This window comes from Panthera tigris, chromosome E1 (assembly GCF_018350195.1).
Source record: "Panthera tigris isolate Pti1 chromosome E1, P.tigris_Pti1_mat1.1, whole genome shotgun sequence".
NCBI classification, from domain to species: Eukaryota; Metazoa; Chordata; class Mammalia; order Carnivora; family Felidae; genus Panthera; species Panthera tigris.
The window spans coordinates 42411280-42429026 of record NC_056673.1 but is presented as its reverse complement, the minus strand read 5'-3'; the positions used below and the strand labels follow the sequence as shown (position 1 = coordinate 42429026).

General features: G+C 53.1%; 1 protein-coding gene across 1 annotated transcript in view; it reads right to left on the bottom strand.

Moving 5' to 3' along the window:
* Positions 1-1070: 1070 nt before the first annotated feature.
* Positions 1071-17747, bottom strand: part of DBF4B (DBF4 zinc finger B) — a 33933-nt gene continuing 17256 nt past the window's right edge. The window contains 10 exon segments of the mRNA XM_042965865.1: positions 1071-4174; positions 4177-4289; positions 4291-4959; positions 5765-5889; positions 6016-6124; positions 8892-9008; positions 11538-11583; positions 13034-13067; positions 14732-14808; positions 17215-17302. Coding sequence (XP_042821799.1) covers positions 4077-4174; positions 4177-4289; positions 4291-4959; positions 5765-5889; positions 6016-6124; positions 8892-9008; positions 11538-11583; positions 13034-13067; positions 14732-14808; positions 17215-17302 — 1476 coding nt within the window. The 3' untranslated portion in view covers positions 1071-4076.

The window sequence follows — 17747 nt, the reverse complement described above, 5'->3', positions numbered from 1 at the left end:
GCACAGGGGCCAAGCTGGGCTGATGTGGGGCCAAGATGTAGTCCCAGCAGCTGCAGGTAAGGGAGGGGTGTCTGCTGCCCTTGGCCCCTCTCCTTCCCTCTGCCCAAAAACTCTATCCTGGAAGACATGGTGGGTGGGAATTCCTGCCAACGGAGTCTATCCAGGCCCCATGCCCAGGCTTCGAGGCCTGCTGCAGAGGCCACGCCAGGCGAGGGCAGGGTGGGGGCACGTGAAGAGCAGGACTTAGGGCTTCAGGCAGCCAGCTGATGTCCCAGTCCTGGTTAAGGGCTGTGTGACCTTGAGCAGGTCTCCCGGCCTCCCCAAGCCGGTTTCCTCATCTGTGAAATGGGGGTTAGAATGCCCCTTCGCGACAGTGTTGCAGGGGGTAAATGAGTGGCTGGCTTCAAATCCTCAGAGCAGCACCTGGTGTACAGAAATGCTCCCTCGATCTGGGCTCACACCATCCATGTGGCCCTGAAGGTGCCATGGAGAAAAACAGCTTCCTGGCCCTTGTCCTAGACCCAAGGGACTCCTTTGTGGCTTGGGGTCTTGGGGCCCTCTACCCTGCACATGGAGAGACTGCCTGTTGACAGGATGCTGAGGGGTGGGGAGCAGAGAAAACGCCCAGACCATCAGGACCAGAAAGTCCTTCTGCTTCCTCCCAGATCCCAGCCCAGTGCCCTGTCCTTCCCACTGGGAAAGAACCACTCTCCTCACCTGATGAGATCTTTCCCAAGGGAAGTCTAGTGCTCCTTCCCCCCTCTCAGTTGTCCTTGAGAACCCTTCCTGCAATCTCAAGCTCAGGGAGGAATTGGAGGAGCCTGGGGTCCCAGGGGCATCCATCCTTTGAGAGGTTTGTAGTGCGCAAATGTCGTCATGCTCCCGAGGGCCCAATATGCCGGGGTTGGGGCGTGCGGCATACACCCCACTCCCCTTTCTCCCCCTCACATGCGATTTCTCGGGTTGTGGAGAACCAGTTGTTGGAAAAGTGGGGGCCTGGGGACAGGGCATCTCATAGAACCCCTTAGCAGCTTCACCCACAAGTACACACAGGAGATAGGGCCATAGGTCATGAGGTGGGAGATTAGTGAAAATGAGCTCTGTTGAAAGGTCCAAAAGAGAGGCCTCACAGGTACATGTTGCAGAGGGGAGGGGAGGAAAAAAAGTTAGTTTGTTGAATGTTTATAACATCATAACCAGATTTAATTCTTGTGACTTCCTAGTAAGGCAGAAACTACCATTATCTGTTTTTCAGCTTAAGAAAACAGCATCTCAGAAGCCTTGCCCCAGGTCAGAGTTAAGGGAAGGACTGGGAAGTGAACTCAGGCCTGTGTGACTCACACTATAGGATTCTCAGAGTATGGAATCTGGACCTCGAACCATAGGGCATCCTTGCTGTTGTCGAGGGGGATTCCAGCTCAGTGTCAGAGAGCAGCCTCAGGGCCGGAGTGCCCACGGTGGCCGGACAAGGGACCAGCCTGGCTGGACAGGGTCTGGGGACAGGAGGTGTCAGAGACCAGGGAGATAGGGTGGCTGTAAGGAGAGGATGGGCATCAGGGAGAGTGGCCAGGAGGACCTCAGCCTGATGGGAGAAGCTGAGGTAGAGGGCGCCAGGAGAGGCGCAGGACAAAGTGGGAAGGGGAGCCGGTCTTGGAAGGAGGAACAAGTTTTTGGGTAAGTAGGTCTGTGGTGGTGGCAAGGACAGAGGGATCTAAGGGAGCCGGTGGCCATCAGGGCATTTTATTATTGGAAAGGACTTTTGAAGGTCATGTCATCTAAGCCCCTCACTGAAAGATGAGGAAACGGAGGCCCAGATTAGTAAAGGGACCCCCCAAAGACACACCGAGTCAGGGTGTGGCTAGATTCCCTGCCTTCCCACCTTGCACAGGTGGAGAGTAGAATTCAGAAAAGGAGCCTGGGTGGAGCTTTCTCCACCCAGGTCACATCTGTGAAGGTGTGCAGAGGTGAGGACAAAGGTCCCCCAGGCCCAGGTTGGGGAAGCAGGGGTGTTAGAGGGCCGGTTAGGGCTCTAGGAACTGACTCGGCAGACATTTGAGGTTTGTGCTGAAAGTGGCTGGTACAAGAGGGCAGAGGCTGGGGGAGGGGAGCACCAGGCTAGAGTGGGGTCGAGCAGGGGAGCCAGGTTTCAAGGTGGAAAAGGAGAAAGTGAATCTGCCTTTGAGAACTATCAGGTTATGCGGTGACCTTGGAAGGGACAAGCCCAGTGGAGCGCTTCAGGCAGAGCCTCCGCGGGTTTGGAAGGGCAAGAAGGTGCAGACATGGAGGCAGTGGCTGTAGACCGCAGGAAGGAGCTGGAGAACAGTGGGGGGAGCCTGCTGAATCAATGCAAGTGTTTTCCAGGATGGAGTTTTAGGGCAGAGGGAAGAGATGGCAAACCCAAGAAAAGGAATTTGACGAGGCTGGCTGGGTGGACTGGAGAGCAGGGACAGTGACAGGAAGGAAGGACACCGCTTCCTTTGTAGGAGTTGGATGTGGAAAGGGGATCAGGAGCAAGGAGAAGCAATGCCTGTGGAGTCTGAGTCAAGGTCGTCTGCGGAGGAGTGGAAGGGGTTTGAATAGTCCCCATGCCAAGGAGCCACTGAGGGCAGCACCCATCTGTCCGGCCTCAGGTCTCCTGGGGCCCCCTTTAGCAGCAGAGCCAAATGAGTGACCAGAGACTGGACAGATGCCGCCTGACCTCCCCTCGGCCCTCAGGGGCTGTGACATACGCTCTCCCACTTGCAGGGGGCTCCTATCTGGCCATCCACTTACTCTGTCCATATCTGCTGGGCTTGAGTCCTGCTTTGGGTCACTGGAGGGCACATCAAGGCCTGACACACTGCATTCCAGCCCTATCCCTTTGCTATTTGTTATTAACAAATTTATTTACAGTTCCTGAACCAAGATTAATTGTGAAATTTAACAGGAATGGCATAAAAAGGCCAAACATGACCTCTATGAGGGTTGTACACACAGTTGCTCTATTTCCAAACTAACAACTCAGGTCCTCACCCACAGCGAGGCCCCCCTTTCTTCCTCCAAAATGAGACACAGAATAGCACCAGGCTTCTTGTAGCTTCAACATTTAAAGAAACAAACACACAGACGCAGAGAAGGGTGAGAAGAACCACAGCACAAAATGTAAAAAAAAAAAAAAAAAAAAAAAAAAAGTGGCCAAAGAATCAATAGCAAACCCATCTCGTCTCCAGATTAATGGCTTGGCTGAAAGAAATGGGGGGAGGTCCTTGGGGAAGGAGGGAGAGAAGAGGGTGATGCAGAAGTTGGCAGGTGAATCCCGACCCTGGAAGAGCAGAAATGGCAGAGGGCAGCCAGGGAAGAGCAGAGGGGTCCCCAGAGGGGGCTCTGGCCATATCCTGGGCTCAGGAGAAAGGTCATTTCAGCACCAGGCTCCCACCAAATGCAGGGGGGCGAGGGAGCTCTGGAGGTGCTGCAGCCCAGCCCCTCCTCTGCTTCGTATGTTCCTGAGGATCTGTGTGCACGAGCGTGGGGGGCTGGGGGAGGGGACAAACAGGCATTTCAGAAAGCAGGAGAGCCACATGCTCCTGGGAAAGGAGGCTGGGGTGGGGGTGGGGAACACCAAAACTCGGCTCTGCAAGAGGCAAGTGCCTTCAGAGGGACAGGAAGCCAGGCCAGGGCTCCTGCCATTCTAGATCCTTTGTGGTCCCTCCCTATGCCAACCCTGCCTCTGCCTCCTGGTGTGGGCAGCTGGCAGGGATGAGCAAGACCATCAGATTGCTGCCTGGTCAGGGAGCTGGCTGGAGGAAGGGGTAGAGGGCAGCCCCCAGCCCAGACTCTCTTGGTCCTAACCTAAGACCCAGTGAGTGGGAGGACTGGCTCTGTCGAGCCTACAGAGCTTGGACATGACAACTGCTGTTCTCTTGGACTTCAAAGTCCAGGCCAGCGGCTCTTCTGGCTCTGGTGGGGAGGCCCTGAGGTGCTGTCCTCCCCGTGCTTGGTCTGGCCCCTGCTGGCTGTGCAGCACTCAGCAGAGTATAACTTCTGTGTATCTGGCCCTCAAGTAGAGAGCTACTGCGTGCCCCAGGAGACTCATGGTATCAGTTCTCTGCTGGCACTGGGCTAGGGCTGAGACAGGGAGGCTGGGAGGCCCAGAACCATTGGGAGCAGCTGGCCCCCCCGCTGGCTGAGAGCAGGGGACAGAGGTAGACGGGCTCTCTGCGAGTCTTCCTGCAGGCTGCACGTCAGCTGCTGAGTGCAGGTGGGCTGACAGCTGGCCTGGAGCCACAGGGCAGCTAGGGAGCTGGTCAGCCAGGGCCAGGGGCGGCACACTCAGAATCCTCAGATCCCAGGGGGCTGTCCTCCCCTGGCCAAGGGGGCTGTGTGGCCCAGCACTCTGCTGGCCCATCTGTGGGGAGGGGGAGGCAGGTCTGTGGGTGGCACCAGGGGAGGAGAGGGGCCAGAGGCCTGTGCTCACAATCAGGAGGGGGAAGGAAGAGGGGGTGCCCGCCACTGGCTGTCCTGGCGCCACAAGGGCTGGTGGCTCTTGGAACAAAGAATGAGGCCTGTGGCCGGGAGACCCCTGACCTCTTTTCAGGATTGCCACTGGGGAGCCGAATCTTCCGCTTGTGGCCAAAAAGTGCGACATCCGAGCCAGAGAGTTCTGTAGAACCAGAGCTTGTCAAGAGGCTCTGGTGTGCAGGGCTCCTGGACACTGGTGTCTCTGGGGGGTCTGCAATGACATGAACTGACCCTCCCAGCTCCTGGCAGCTTGCTACTGGTCCCAGCATCTCACCAGCCCCCACAGGTTCATCGGTTGCCTTCATGCTGCCCACCGTCCCATCCTGCTCTGGAGTGCCTGGGGCCTGATGCTCGTCTTCCTCTTTCATCCTGGGAGATGCTGCCCTGGGATGGCAGGGCTGGCTAGGAGGCGGAGTCTCAGGACACAGCAGGTCACGATCTGAACACGGGGAGCCTGGCTGCCTGCGGGACAGAAACATTGGGCCTCAGGGCTCAACTCCAGAGCAGGTGGCAAGTTGGGATCTTTCTGGGTCAGGGCTGAGGGCAGGGTGTGGGTGGGGCATGCATGGCACTACCCTTCTCAGTTTTGGCATGAAGAGAGCGGCCCGCTCTGGGGCTCTGTGAGAGGCTTGCTCTCGGGCTGCCCCTGCAGTAGCGGCCAGTGCTGTCTGCGTCTCTTTTGGCTCTGTGGCCTGTGGTCAGGGCTGGCCAGAGGAACAGGTTAGAGGCTGTTCCATTTAATAATTCCACAGCAGAGGCTGTGCCCTTTGGCGGCTGGAGAATGCAGCACCGAGCCTGGCTCTCCAAGCTGAGCCCGGGGAGGTGAAGACTTGGGTCAAGAGGAAAGAAGCCACAGCGAGCTGGTGGCAGCAGAGAAAGCTGGGCTGGAGATCCCCCTGCAATCCTTTCTGGGGGTAACTTACAGAGAGGCTGAAAGATACTGCATCTTACCTGTCTGGGAGGAACCCAGGAATCCCCCTCGCAACTTTTAGAAGGCCACACAGGGACATCAGCAGGCACATGCCAGGAGCAGCCACTGCTGAGCTGCCCTCCCTACCCACACAACCATGGCGATGGCTATGCATCAGGATGGGAGCCATGTGCTGATCTGGCCCAGTCCCCATCAGCTGAAGCCACAAATGGAGGGCTTCCAACCGCCACCAATCCCTGGTCCTGTTTGGCTCCTTCCCCTCTGGAGTGGGCAGCAGCAGGACGGTGAGGACACGGCAGCGCCCACCATGCCAGCAGGGCCGCTCAGGGTGCTCACCTGGGGAGGCTGGCCTGCGAGGGGGTGTCAGCAAAGCTGTGGCCGAGCTGGGCAATGACCCGATCGACTTCTGCATACGGGCGGGCTTCTAGGGCAAAGCCCCGGTGCTGGGCGCTCTGGAGATGCTGCCCGGGGTGAGAGGGGCACAGGGCATTAGTCAAGGCCAGGGTGAGGTGCGAGTGGGGTGGAGGCGGGTAGGAAAAGCGCGGTCAGAGCAGCCTGGGAGCAGCTGCTTGGCAGGGAAGGCTCACCGCGTGGAGCTCTTCAAAGGCCTCTTGACAGCACTCACAGAAGCCCTTCCTTCTCCTGGGTGGGGTGCGGGTGGCCAATCGCCGGCTTGGCTCTCGGTCCTTGGGTTCTCTGGGGGAAAGCATTGGGTGGGGGTGGGGGAAAGCAGTCACTGTTGGGGTCCTCGGAAGGAAGGACCAGAACAGTCAGGCAGACCTGCCTACACTTTGCACCTCCCATCCAGGCAACGAGGAAGGCGAGACCTCTCAGAGGGGACCCTGTCCGGTCCCTGCCCACGCACCTCAAACCATAGGTGAGGGCATGTGCCAGGGGCAGCAAAAAGGCCTCCTAGGGCAGTTCCAGCCTGACACTCAAACCCACGCTCATCTGACCTGTAGAATCAAAGGGCCTCAGTGGTAGTGAGGGCACCATACTGCCCCCAACCTCCTCTACCCCGAATGTCCCCTTCCCCTGCTTCAGGTGGCTTCCTCCCTCACGCTGGCTTGTTCCTTGCATGGATGCCACCTTCGTTGAGGACTTTCCAATCTCTTTCTCAAACGTGTCTTCTCGTCTGAATTTCAGGCCCATCTTTCTAGTGGCTGCTTGGCTGTATGAGCAAGCTCAACCAAGTCCAAAACAGCCCTCTCTGAGGACTTTCTAAGCATGATGCAAAATGTAGAAAACATGGGAAAAAGCTGATAAATTCAACTACATGCAATCTAAAAAAATGTATGCATGGCAGAAAATGTAAATAAAAGATAAATCACAAACTGGGGGAGGGGGAGGTGTATTTATAACTAATAGGGCTCATTTCCCTAATACATGAAGGGCTCTTTACAAATCAATAAGAAAAGTGATCAATAACCCAAAAGAAAAATGGGAAAAAGATATAAAGAAGGTTCATATGAAAAGAGTCAAACGATCAAACATATGAACCTACTTAACCTCATTCATAATGAGAAAAACGAAAATGAAAATTACACTAAGATACAGTTTTTAAACTATCAGACTGGCAGAGGTCAGGACATCGGACAGCTCACTGTACCAGCCAAGGCAAGAGGGGAGATGGGCTCAGGGCCAGGGCGTGAGAGCACACACTGGCATCACCCCCACGAAGAGCAATTTGGCTGCATTTATCAACATTATAAATGCAGGTACCCTTTGACCCAGCACCTCCGCTTTTAGGAATTTATTCTACAAATTTACTCTGCGTAAGACTATTCACTATAGCATTATTTATAATAGCAAAAGCCTGGAAATAATCTAAGCATCCATCAGTAAGAGACTGGTTAAATAAAATACTGTAAGACCACACAATGGAAGACACTGAAGCCACAGAAGAGAATGAGGATGCTTTCTAGGGACCAATAGGAAATTAATCTAGAGTACATCAGTGGGGGGGGGGGCGCCTGGGTGGCTCAGTTGGTTGAGCCTCTGATTTCAGCTCAGGTCATGATCTCACGGTTCTTGAAGTTCAAGTCCCACATTGGGCTCACTGCTATCAGCCCAGCAGAGCTGGTTTCAGATCCTCTGTCCCCCTGACTCTCTCAAAAATAAATAAATCATTGGGGTGTCTGGGTGGTTCAGTCGGTTAAGCGTCAGACTTCAGGTTAGGTCATGATCTTGTGCTCCGTGAGTTCGAGCCCTGCATCGGGCTCTGTGCTGACAGCTCAGGGCCTGAGGCCTGCTACAGATTGTCTCCCTCTCTCTCTGTCCCTCCCCCACTCATGCTCTGTCTCTGTCTTGAAAATGAATAAATGTTACAAAATATATATTAAAAAAAATAAATCATTAAAAAAAATAAATCATTAAAAAATGAGGATGCTTTCTAGGGACCAATAGGAAATCAATCTAGAGTACATCAGTGGGGGGCGCCTGGGTGGCTCAGTTGGTTAAGCATCCGACTTTGGCTCAGGTCATGATCTCATGGTTTGTGAGTTCGAGCTCCATGTCGGGCTCTGTGCTGACAACTCAGAGCATGGAGACTGTTTCAGATTCTGTGTCTCCCTCTCTCTCTGCCCTTTCCCCACTCACGATCTGTCTCTGTCTCAAAAATAAATAAACATTTAAAAAAAAAAAAAAAGAATACATCAAGTGGAAAAAGCTAGAAACAGCCCAATGTTATGCTACTCTTTATATAAGAGAAAAGGATACATAAACTACGTCTGGACACAGACCCACACTCTGGAGATTAGAGGGCAGGTGTGGAATACAGACTTTTCATTTTAAACCCTCTGTAACTTCTGAATTTGGAACTAAAATACAGTAATTTAAAAATGAAAAATATTAAACATTTCCTCCCACAGATTTTCTCCAGCTCGCCCCTTCTGCCCCCGCCCCTGGGCCACTCTCTCCCTGTAGTCCTCCCTGCTGCACTCTGCTCAGTGAAGGTTCACATTCTCACACATCTGCGGAGGAAGAACACCCACAGCCTATGAACCACTCTGGGCCACACAATGCAGTAGGTCCCCAGATTCCTGGCCCCTTAGTTATTCCTGATGTTTAGCCCCAAAGGCCTCCAGCTCTGATGTGCATAAAAATCACCTGGGAGCTCACAGGAATGCAGTTTTGGGGGATTCATCATCAGAGACTGTGATTCTGTAGGTGTGGACTATGAGAACCTGCCTTTTTAATGGGACCCCAGGGGACTCTGATAAAGATGGTCTGTAGACCTTTTAGAAGCCAGTCTACTGCCCTCTGGACACAAGTCAAATTCTTCAGTAGGGACGGAAAGCACCAAGTAAAACGGATGAAGACTCCTAGGGTCTGGGCTAAGTTCCCAGAATAGACTTTGCCTAAGGAGCGAACACATGGCCATTCCCAAATCAGACCAGCAGGCTCTGGAGGGGAAGGACCTTGCCTGCAACCAGCCCTTGGTACTCAGACCAGAAAGACCCACCTGGTATGATGCGAGCTGCCCAGGGTCATCGGGGCCTCAAAAGGGCTTGCATCTTTGGGTCCCAGAAAAGAAATTTCAGGAAAGGATTTAAACTGATGGTGGAAAGGACGAAACTTCCTGAAACACAGAAAACTTCCATTTTCACTACAGTGGGGCAAGGATAGGATGAGGAAAGGGGTCAGTCCCAACCCCCTAGAATTCCAATCCTGATAAAACGGCCACTCCCCTGCACATCTTTTCAGTTCTAGAACCAAACCCTCACCAGCCTTCCTGGTTAGATGAATATTTATGCTCTCCCGGTCTACTCATCAAAGCCCAGTTTACCTCGCTGCCTCATCTGAGCTGATGGGAACAAGTGGTTCTTAGCCCATTTTTACAGAAGAGGAAACGGAGCCCAAAAGGTTCTGTGACTTGCCCAAGGGCTCACGACTGGCGAGTGGTCAAGACTAGGCAACAGGGCATGTCTCCCAACTAGTGATCTATCTCTCTACTTTGCTTCCTGACCCTGAACCACCTTTAAGGGGGTGCCTGGCTGGCTCAGTCAGTGGCGCATGCGACTCTTGATCTTGGGGTTGGGAGTTTGAGCCCCACATTGGGTGTGGAGATTATTTAAAAATAAAGTATTTAAAACATAAATAAAACAAACCATGTTTGAGGACTCTAGCCTGACAGACCTAAATGGAGGAAGGTTTAAACCAGAACAGTGATTTTCCTATTCCAAGAAGAGGAACATTTTTGCTCTGGGCTGCTCCTTTGTACCACCCGAGTGGAGGTATTCTGAATGGGAAAGAGAAGCACAGTGAAGGTTCTGGGTAGTCAGATCTATACTGAGTTGTTTTGGTGGTTTGCCTAAAGTTGCTCATGTTCCAGAAACTTTCAGAACCAGATCTGGGGATCTGTGGATACTCAGCAAAGCCTGCTCATAGAACTGCCAGGCTTGGAAACCATGTTTGGTTGAAACAGTGGGCATTCCAGGAGAGAATGCAGGCCATGGGTTCCCCGGGCGGGGCATGGTGGGAGCCCTGTGGCCCACAGGGTCTTCTTGGATCCTTAAGAAGAAGGAGGTGCACTTCACCACCCCAGTACCCCTCTTTCTTCCTCCTCAATGTTTTGTTTCTGGTTAGAAGGTTGCATAGTTGAGGTGGGTGAAGCTACAAGGCTTCAGAAGAGCACATAAACAGAACCACGAGAAACCTCATCTTCACTCCTGCCTGTGATGCCAGGAGCACACAAACACGTGGACACCACTCCAGTAAGTGACGTCGCCTGTGCCACGTGCAGCGAGACGCTGAGGCACTGGTGGCATCTCTTATGCTGCTGTGTATGAGTCATCGCTACTTGTATTTAACTGGTAGTGAAGGGGCTGAGTTTGGGAAGTACCCCCCCGCCACTGGAACTGAAGGAGAGAGCACCTCATTACCTTTCTGTGTTCCCTCCGCTAATTTTTGGGTCACCAAAGCCAATTCTGTACTGTGGTCAGGTACTGAGAAGGAAATCTAGGTCCAGCTGGAGGGTAGGCAGGCTTGCCAGGCTCCCACCACCGGGTCTTTTAGCTGCCCTGCCTGAGGCTTAGGGACCCAGAAAGCTCTGGTCCTGGGAGTCTCTGCTAGGTTCACATGAACTTTTTCTTTAAAAATCAAAAAACAAAAAATCTTTAGGGGCACCTGGGTGGCTCAGTTGGGTTAAGTGTCCAACTTTGACTCAGGTCATGATCCTATGGTTCGTGGGTTCGAGGCTCAAATTGGGCTTTGTGCTGACAGCTCAGAGCTTGGAGCCTGCTTTGGATTCTGTCTCCCTCTCCCTAAGAAAAACCTCTGAGATAATTATAGATTCGCAGGTTTTTGATCTAGTGCTTATCGAAAAGTCAGTAATAACCAAGGTGACTAACAGGTCATAGATTATAACCAATGTGACCCTCCTGCTCTAGGTAAGAAGGGGCCATACTGGTGGACATTTAGGGCTGAGTGAAAAAGACACCAGGCAGGACATCTGGATTCTGGCCTTGGGCTAAGATTCATTGGCAAAATGGCCGTATACAAGTCCCTTAATTTCTCTGACCTTGATTTCCCCACTAGGAAGAGGGTAGAGTCTCCTCATGCCAGTCTTTCTCCTCATGAGAGAGCAGGTGTCAGAAAAGGGCTTTGCACAGCCAACCAGAAAGGCTTCCAGTACAGGGTGGTTTGACAAGGGAGTCTCCAACACCACCCCAAGAGCCCTGGCTTTGGCCACGAGGACCATACTGGCACTGTCCTGGGCCAGCAACAATTCGGTATTAAGCATCAGTGTATGCCCACAGGGAAACGAGGAGCAGTAATGAGCCTGGATGGGACATCATGTGCTCATTAAAGCAGAGCATTAGAAAGAGGTAATTCACACACAGGGTCACTAACCTCTGACTCATGACCAAGAGGAGTGCCACCTGTGCAATGCCACCTTCAGAGGCTCCTCCTGGTCTGTGGGAGACTTCTCCATGACAGGGGGAGAAAGCGGTTTCTGGGGAAGACGAAGGTGCAGGGCTGAGGGGCTCCATGACCCCCACGTCAGCTTGGGGCCCCTGAGCACCTCTCCTCTGTGCGGGCCTGGTGGATCTGAGGGGAGGGAAAGGGGAGAGGCCCCCCCACCCCCCCGCCAACCACCACCACTTGCCTGCTCTCATCTTCAATTTTGAGGAATGGTGCCTTCAGTCTGGCCACTGGAAAGAAAAAGCGCACACGTCAGCCATCTGTGGGCTCCGATGCAGGGCCCACACCACACACACACAGGAAACGCCAGAGAGGTAAGGCTCTGCCAAGGTTTAAGAGTTGCTCAGAGCGGGAGCCTACGCCACCCCGAGGCACACCTTTCCATTTGGCTGAGGCAGGACACCCATTCCCATCTCCTCCGGCCTCTACCCTGGGAGAGAGAATTCCCTCACTGGGGAGAGGCCGCAGGATGCCCCGAGCCCCAAAGCAGGGTACAGGACCCTCCCGTGTGTGGATTCTGGAGGCTGTGAGCCGCAGGTCAGAAACCTGGCTGCGGGGCAGAACCCAGCCCCAGCTGGTTTCTGCTTAAAGCCCTGGGTCCTTCCCTGACCTTTCCTCTTGGGAGTCTCAGAATCCTGAGGGGCCCGAGAACACTCCCAGGCAGAACACTCCAGGAGGATCCTGGGTTTTCTGGGGGAAAGCAGGGAGGAAGAGAGCTAAAGAGTGTTTAGGGATCACAGCAGAGGGCAGTAAAAAAAAAAATGTATCAAGGGTGAAATCTCGTTCCTGAATGAACAGGGCAAAGGGGTGCTGGGAAGACAAATTTGCTCAGTTAATCAGGAGATTCATCCTCTACTAGCTAATTATTCACACAGTTTCTAAAACCTCTTAGGTATTAAGAACCACCTCTACTTCCCACAGTGACCAAAGCCCTGTCAGAGATAACAACCCCAGACCCCATCCAGAGGCTGGCGCCTCCCAGCTCGCAGACCCACTCCAGGCTCCACCAGCGCCCAAGCAAAAAGCAGCCTCACTCCTCACATGGCAGCAGCTCCCATTAATTACTTTTTGGGGGCGATTTCTTGTCTTTCTAATTAACTCAGACAGTGATTAAAATCAATTCCCCCACAGATTTCCTTGAATTTTGAACATGAGAGGTGCCAAGTGACTTTTCTTAGCTCCTGCTTGTGCACGAATAAATGCCACTTAAAGAGCATCTTTGGGAGAAACATCCAGGGGGAGAAACTCTCTTGCGGTCCAAGAGGGGCTGGGAGCCGGGCTGTCAATCTGCCTGTTTGTAAATTTCAGGGAGTTTGGCATTTGGGAAAGTGGTAGGCAGCTGTCAAACTGCCCACCCCAAACTGCTCTTGAATCAGAAGGAAAAGGAAGCCGAACTTCAGTTAATGCCCAGAGCAGGCAGGGGATGTAGGAGCCAGAGCGGCCGCGTGGGGTCTTGGCGCCAAGGAAAAGCCCCGGCTGGGCAGCCCTGGACTTGCTCACGGATACCCCTCTCTTGCCCTCCTGTCTGCAAAGCTCAGGCCCTGGAAACACAACAGGGCAACACAACCTGGACTCGCTTCCTGCCGCAGAAAAGTGAGCAGATGCTGCCACAGAGGGAGCCGTGGGGAAGCGTTTAGGAGGGAGGGACTGCAATTAGATGAGGAAAGCTACCACACTGACCTTTCCGCGTTCTTGACTCTGCTGGACGCGTTCCCTAAATGGAAAGGGAAAATAGGTTAAGGATGCGAGGGAGCTAGAGGGTCGAGGAAGAGGGCCCGGTGAGCCGAGTCGCTGTGAGTCTGCCCCACTTTGCTTCCTGCTATGGGCTGGGCCCTGAGCGGAGCCAACTTGACAGGACGGCTCCCTCTGCCTCCCCAGGGACATGAGGAGCGGTGAGTGCGGTGTGTGCATCTCAGTGGCAGCTGACTTTGTGGAGGAAATGCAGGACAGTGAAGAGCAAGAGCCACAGAAGCCCCAGGCCTGGGCACCAAGTGGAGCTGTGCCACCCGGGGTGTGACAAGCACCTCCCTACCTGGCCGATGTGGCACAAACGCAAAGAAAGTAGGTAATAGACTGATGCAGAGCAGGTGCTCACTAAATGGCAGCTTGCATTTCCTAGGCACTGCTGGCATCCCAGATCAGCTTACAGGACAAGTGTAAAGAGACTGCCTCTTGCCTTCCTGTGCCCTGTCTTGTGTATTAGGACTCTCTTGGTCAAGACCAACGTTTAGGCCAAGGTCAAACTAATATTACAAACTAAATGGAAAAATGTAAGAAATCAGGTAGAATTAGGGTGGGGGCGGGCAGGAGAGATCTAGTGGGTCCATGACTGTCTGTGCCTCTGGGCCCAGTGAGATTAGGATTCTCTAGCCCACACCTCCAGGGCAAACATGACCCAAAGCAGCTTCCGTATTTCCTCAAACATCAGCAGACTGCACCCAGAACTCACTCTGGAAGATCCCTAAGTATCTACAAAATAGATTATTAAGTGAACAAAGCAAAGTAAAAATACTGTGCATTTGCATAAAGGGGGGGGGGGGGGACTTTGACATATCTGTTTGTACATGCACGGATCCTGGAAGGAAACCTGAAAAACTGTTTGCACTGTTTATCTCAGGGAGGGAGCTTGGTGGCTGGGGAAGAGAAGTCGCAGGGGAGAGAGACTCATTGCATAACCTTTTGAATTGTGAACAATGAAAATCTATTTAATAGCAGCAGCAAAACCCCGAAGACTCCCAGACCAGAGGGTGTGGAGTGAGGGGAGCTGAGGCAGAGGTTCCACCTGGTATGGCTGTGGTCTACTACCACTGTTGGTCCTATTCCTGGGTGCCAGGCCCTGGGTGAACCTGCAAGGCTTAATCCTTTCTCAGATTTAGGCTGGATGAAGACACCGTGACTTTAAAAATCAGCCTGGGTTTTGGTGTGTGGTACACACAGTTCCAACTCCAGCAAAGGAAGGAAAAGCCAAATAAGAATTTGGAAGGTGACAGCTATTTCAAACCACAACATCCCCTGCCCCCACCCATGCAATCTGCAGGCTCATCCCTGGCCAAGAGCTGTCCCCGGAACAGCAGCCTGGCCAGCAGGCCATGATCATTTATGTTTTATCTAGGCCAGGACTACCCACAGGCAGTCCCCGGCCTAGGCCATGGTGAATGCCTCAGTATACCACGGGAGATCTGTAGGTAACACAGGGAAGAGGGAACAGGGCAATGGGGGGCTGTGGACATCAGGGGTGTGCTGAGAGGCTGCACTTCTTGTACATGATCCAGGATGGCCAAGAACACACGGCTGCACGGGGCACTGATTTACCAAAGTTGTCACAGACTCACTGTTTACAAACCATCTATTTCCTTTCAGTTCAGCAGGACGACTTACCTCTGGCTTCTTCTTTGGCCCCTGTTTCTTCACACGCAAGGCGTTAAGAGACAGCTGTTGCACGTGCATCATCATTTCTGTGGAAGAAACAGAGGGCTGTGGCCAGACTGCCACTCATCTCCCCAGCGTGGCCCCTTCCTGGGGCCAGGGGCTATACTTTTCACTGGCCTGGCCCACTGGATCACACCAGCCTTGCCTGCCACCTTCTGGCTATGTGTCACCTCTGCACCTGCCAATAATAAAAGAAAGGGCTGGGTCCTCTATCCTGGGAAAAGTACCTAAGCTGGCCCCACTCTGTTTTGTAGTACTGAACACAACTCTTGAACAGGAGGTGCCTTATGGCTCACAAGGGCTTTAATGTACCACTGAAGAGCTGCTTCCATTGGGGGGAGACCAGTCATGTGACTTACTCAGATGTAGCTGTATATGGCAGACCCAGCAGGAGCTTCCCTAACACACTGGAAGGCAGGAAATTAGACGTCAGAAATGGCTGATTTTCTAGTGACAATGGAGCCCCCCACATCCCAGACCAGGACCTTCCTGAGCAGTTTTCTATTGCCCTGGCAGATCTTGGGCTGGATCGGGTTCAGCCCCCTACAATGGATTAGAGAAAACCCTAGACTCAAGGTGGAGCTGCGTGTGAGAGTCAGTCACTGCCAGCCGATTCTTTTTTTTTTTTTTAAGTTTATTTATTTGGGGGCACCTGGGTGGCTCAGTTGGTTAAGCATCCGACTCTTGTTTTCAGCTCAGGTCATGATCTCATGGTTCATGGGTTTGAGCCCCGCATCGGGCTCTATGCTGATAACATAGAGCCTGCTTGGGATTCTCTCTCTCCCAATCTCTCCTTGCCCCTCCCCCCTTCGTGCTATCTCAAAATAAATAAAAACTTAAAAAATAAAAAATAAAGTTTATTTATTGACACAGAGAGAGTCTGCACATGTTGTGTGTGCCAGCAAGCATGAGCAGGGGAGGTGGGGGAGAGGGAGAGGGAGGGAGAGGGATAGAGAGGGAGAGAGAAAGAGAGAGAGAGAGAGGGTGAGAGAGAGGGAGAGAGAGGAAGAGACAGAGAGAGAGAGAGAGAGAGAGAGAGAGAAAGAGAGAGAGAGAGAGAGAAAGAGAGAGAGAGAGAGAGAGAGAGAGAGAGAGAGAGAGAAAGAGAGAGAGAGAGAGAGAGAGTGTGATATGATCCCAAGCAGGCTCTGTGCTGTCAGCACAGAGCCCAACGTGCAGTGCTCGATCTCAGGAACCATGAGATGATGACCTGGGACGAGTTGCTTAACCAACTGAGCCACTCAAGTTGCCCCTAGGATAGCTATTCTAATGTAAATTTATTACAGCCTGCAAACAGGTGGTTACAGCGAGGAAACCCTACATAAATACGAAAAAAGTTTCTTTTTTTTTTTTTTAATTTTTTTTTAACGTTTATTTATTTTTGAGACAGAGAGAGACAGAGCATGAACGGGGGAGGGAGACACAGAATCTGAAACAGGCTCCAGGCTCTGAGCTGTCAGCACAGAGCCCGACGCGGGGCTCGAACTCACGGACCGCGAAATCATGACCTGAGCCGAAGTCGGCTGCTTAACCAACTGAGCCACCCAGACGCCCCACGAAAAAAGTTTAAGATTTTATTTAAAAAAAAATGTCTTTAGTTAAAATTTTGTATAAAAATAATTTTAAGAAATTAGAGGTTACACCAAATGTGGGCCTCGAACTCACACCCCCAAGATCAAAGAGTTGCATGCCCTACCCACAGAGCCAGAGAGGCTCCCCGAAAGCACATGAAATTTAGTCAGGTCAAACTAGGTTGGAATGTGGGCCACACCCCTCACTTCTTTTTATATAACTATTTTTTTTTTAACGTTTATTTATTTTTTTGAAACAGAGAGAGACAGAGCATGAACGGGGGAGGGGCAGAGAGAGAGGGAGACACAGAATCCGAAACAGGCTCCAGGCTCTGAGCTGTTGGCACAGAGCCTGACGCGGGGCTCGAACTCACGGACCGTGAGATCATGACCTGAGCCGAAGTTGGACACTCAACCGACTGAGCCACCCAGGCGCCCCACACACCCCTCACTTCTGATGAAACTATGGGTAATTCACTTAACATCTAAGGCTCAATTACCTCATCTGTACAATGGACAAACGACTGCAGTGGGGACTGACTTGAGCTCACTCCTAGCACAGAGTCACAGCTGGTAAGTGGCTGTGGCTACCAGGAGGGTTTCCGGTTTGTGAAAAGGGTCATCACACCAGCTTGAGGAGAGCTGTAGGGCGTTCCACAAAGCAGCACCGTCCTAGGTGCTAGGACCGAGCACCTGCCAGGACTACTGCTGGTCTCCACACCCCCCACCGCTGTGGGGCCACATGATGAGTGGGTACATTCGGCTTTCAGCTAGCTCATACTGGCTGACATCCCTCTAAAAGCGGATGTTCCCAGTCAGTCACCAACACCCCTCTCCAGAAGCCCTGGGCAGAAACGGTACCGTCCACATGCAGGATCCTCACTCCCCAGGAGCGGGCACTGGTCAGGAGACTGTTGCCGCTCCCGCCACCTCCTCCGCTGCTGCTCCCCTGGGAAGACAAAGCAGTCAGGCAGGAGCAAGAGACTCCCCAAGGCCTGAGCGGCTCTGAGGCACCCCGTGAAGAGACGTTACGGGAGAGTCTACCCCAGTCCCCTGAAAGACCCTCTCCTCCACAAGCGCTGGCCACAGCGGGAGGCGGGGGCTGCTGCTCCAGGCACTTGCGACCAGGAAGCAGCACAGGCTTCCCAGAGAGCTGTCAGGAGGGCCTCTGGGAGGAAAGCTCTCACAATAAATACCGGCGACCGACCGACCGTCACCATCATCAAGCAGGAAGCTGTGCCGGCCTCAGCCCGTTCCTGCCCTGCTGCCCCAGGACGGCACACGGCCTTCCCCCGCCACAGCCTGCGCCCCCTTCTCGATGCCACTTTACCCACTGTGCTCCCGAGATCACCTGAACTCCTCCCCCCGCTGCTTCACTTTCACGGCCCTGGGTC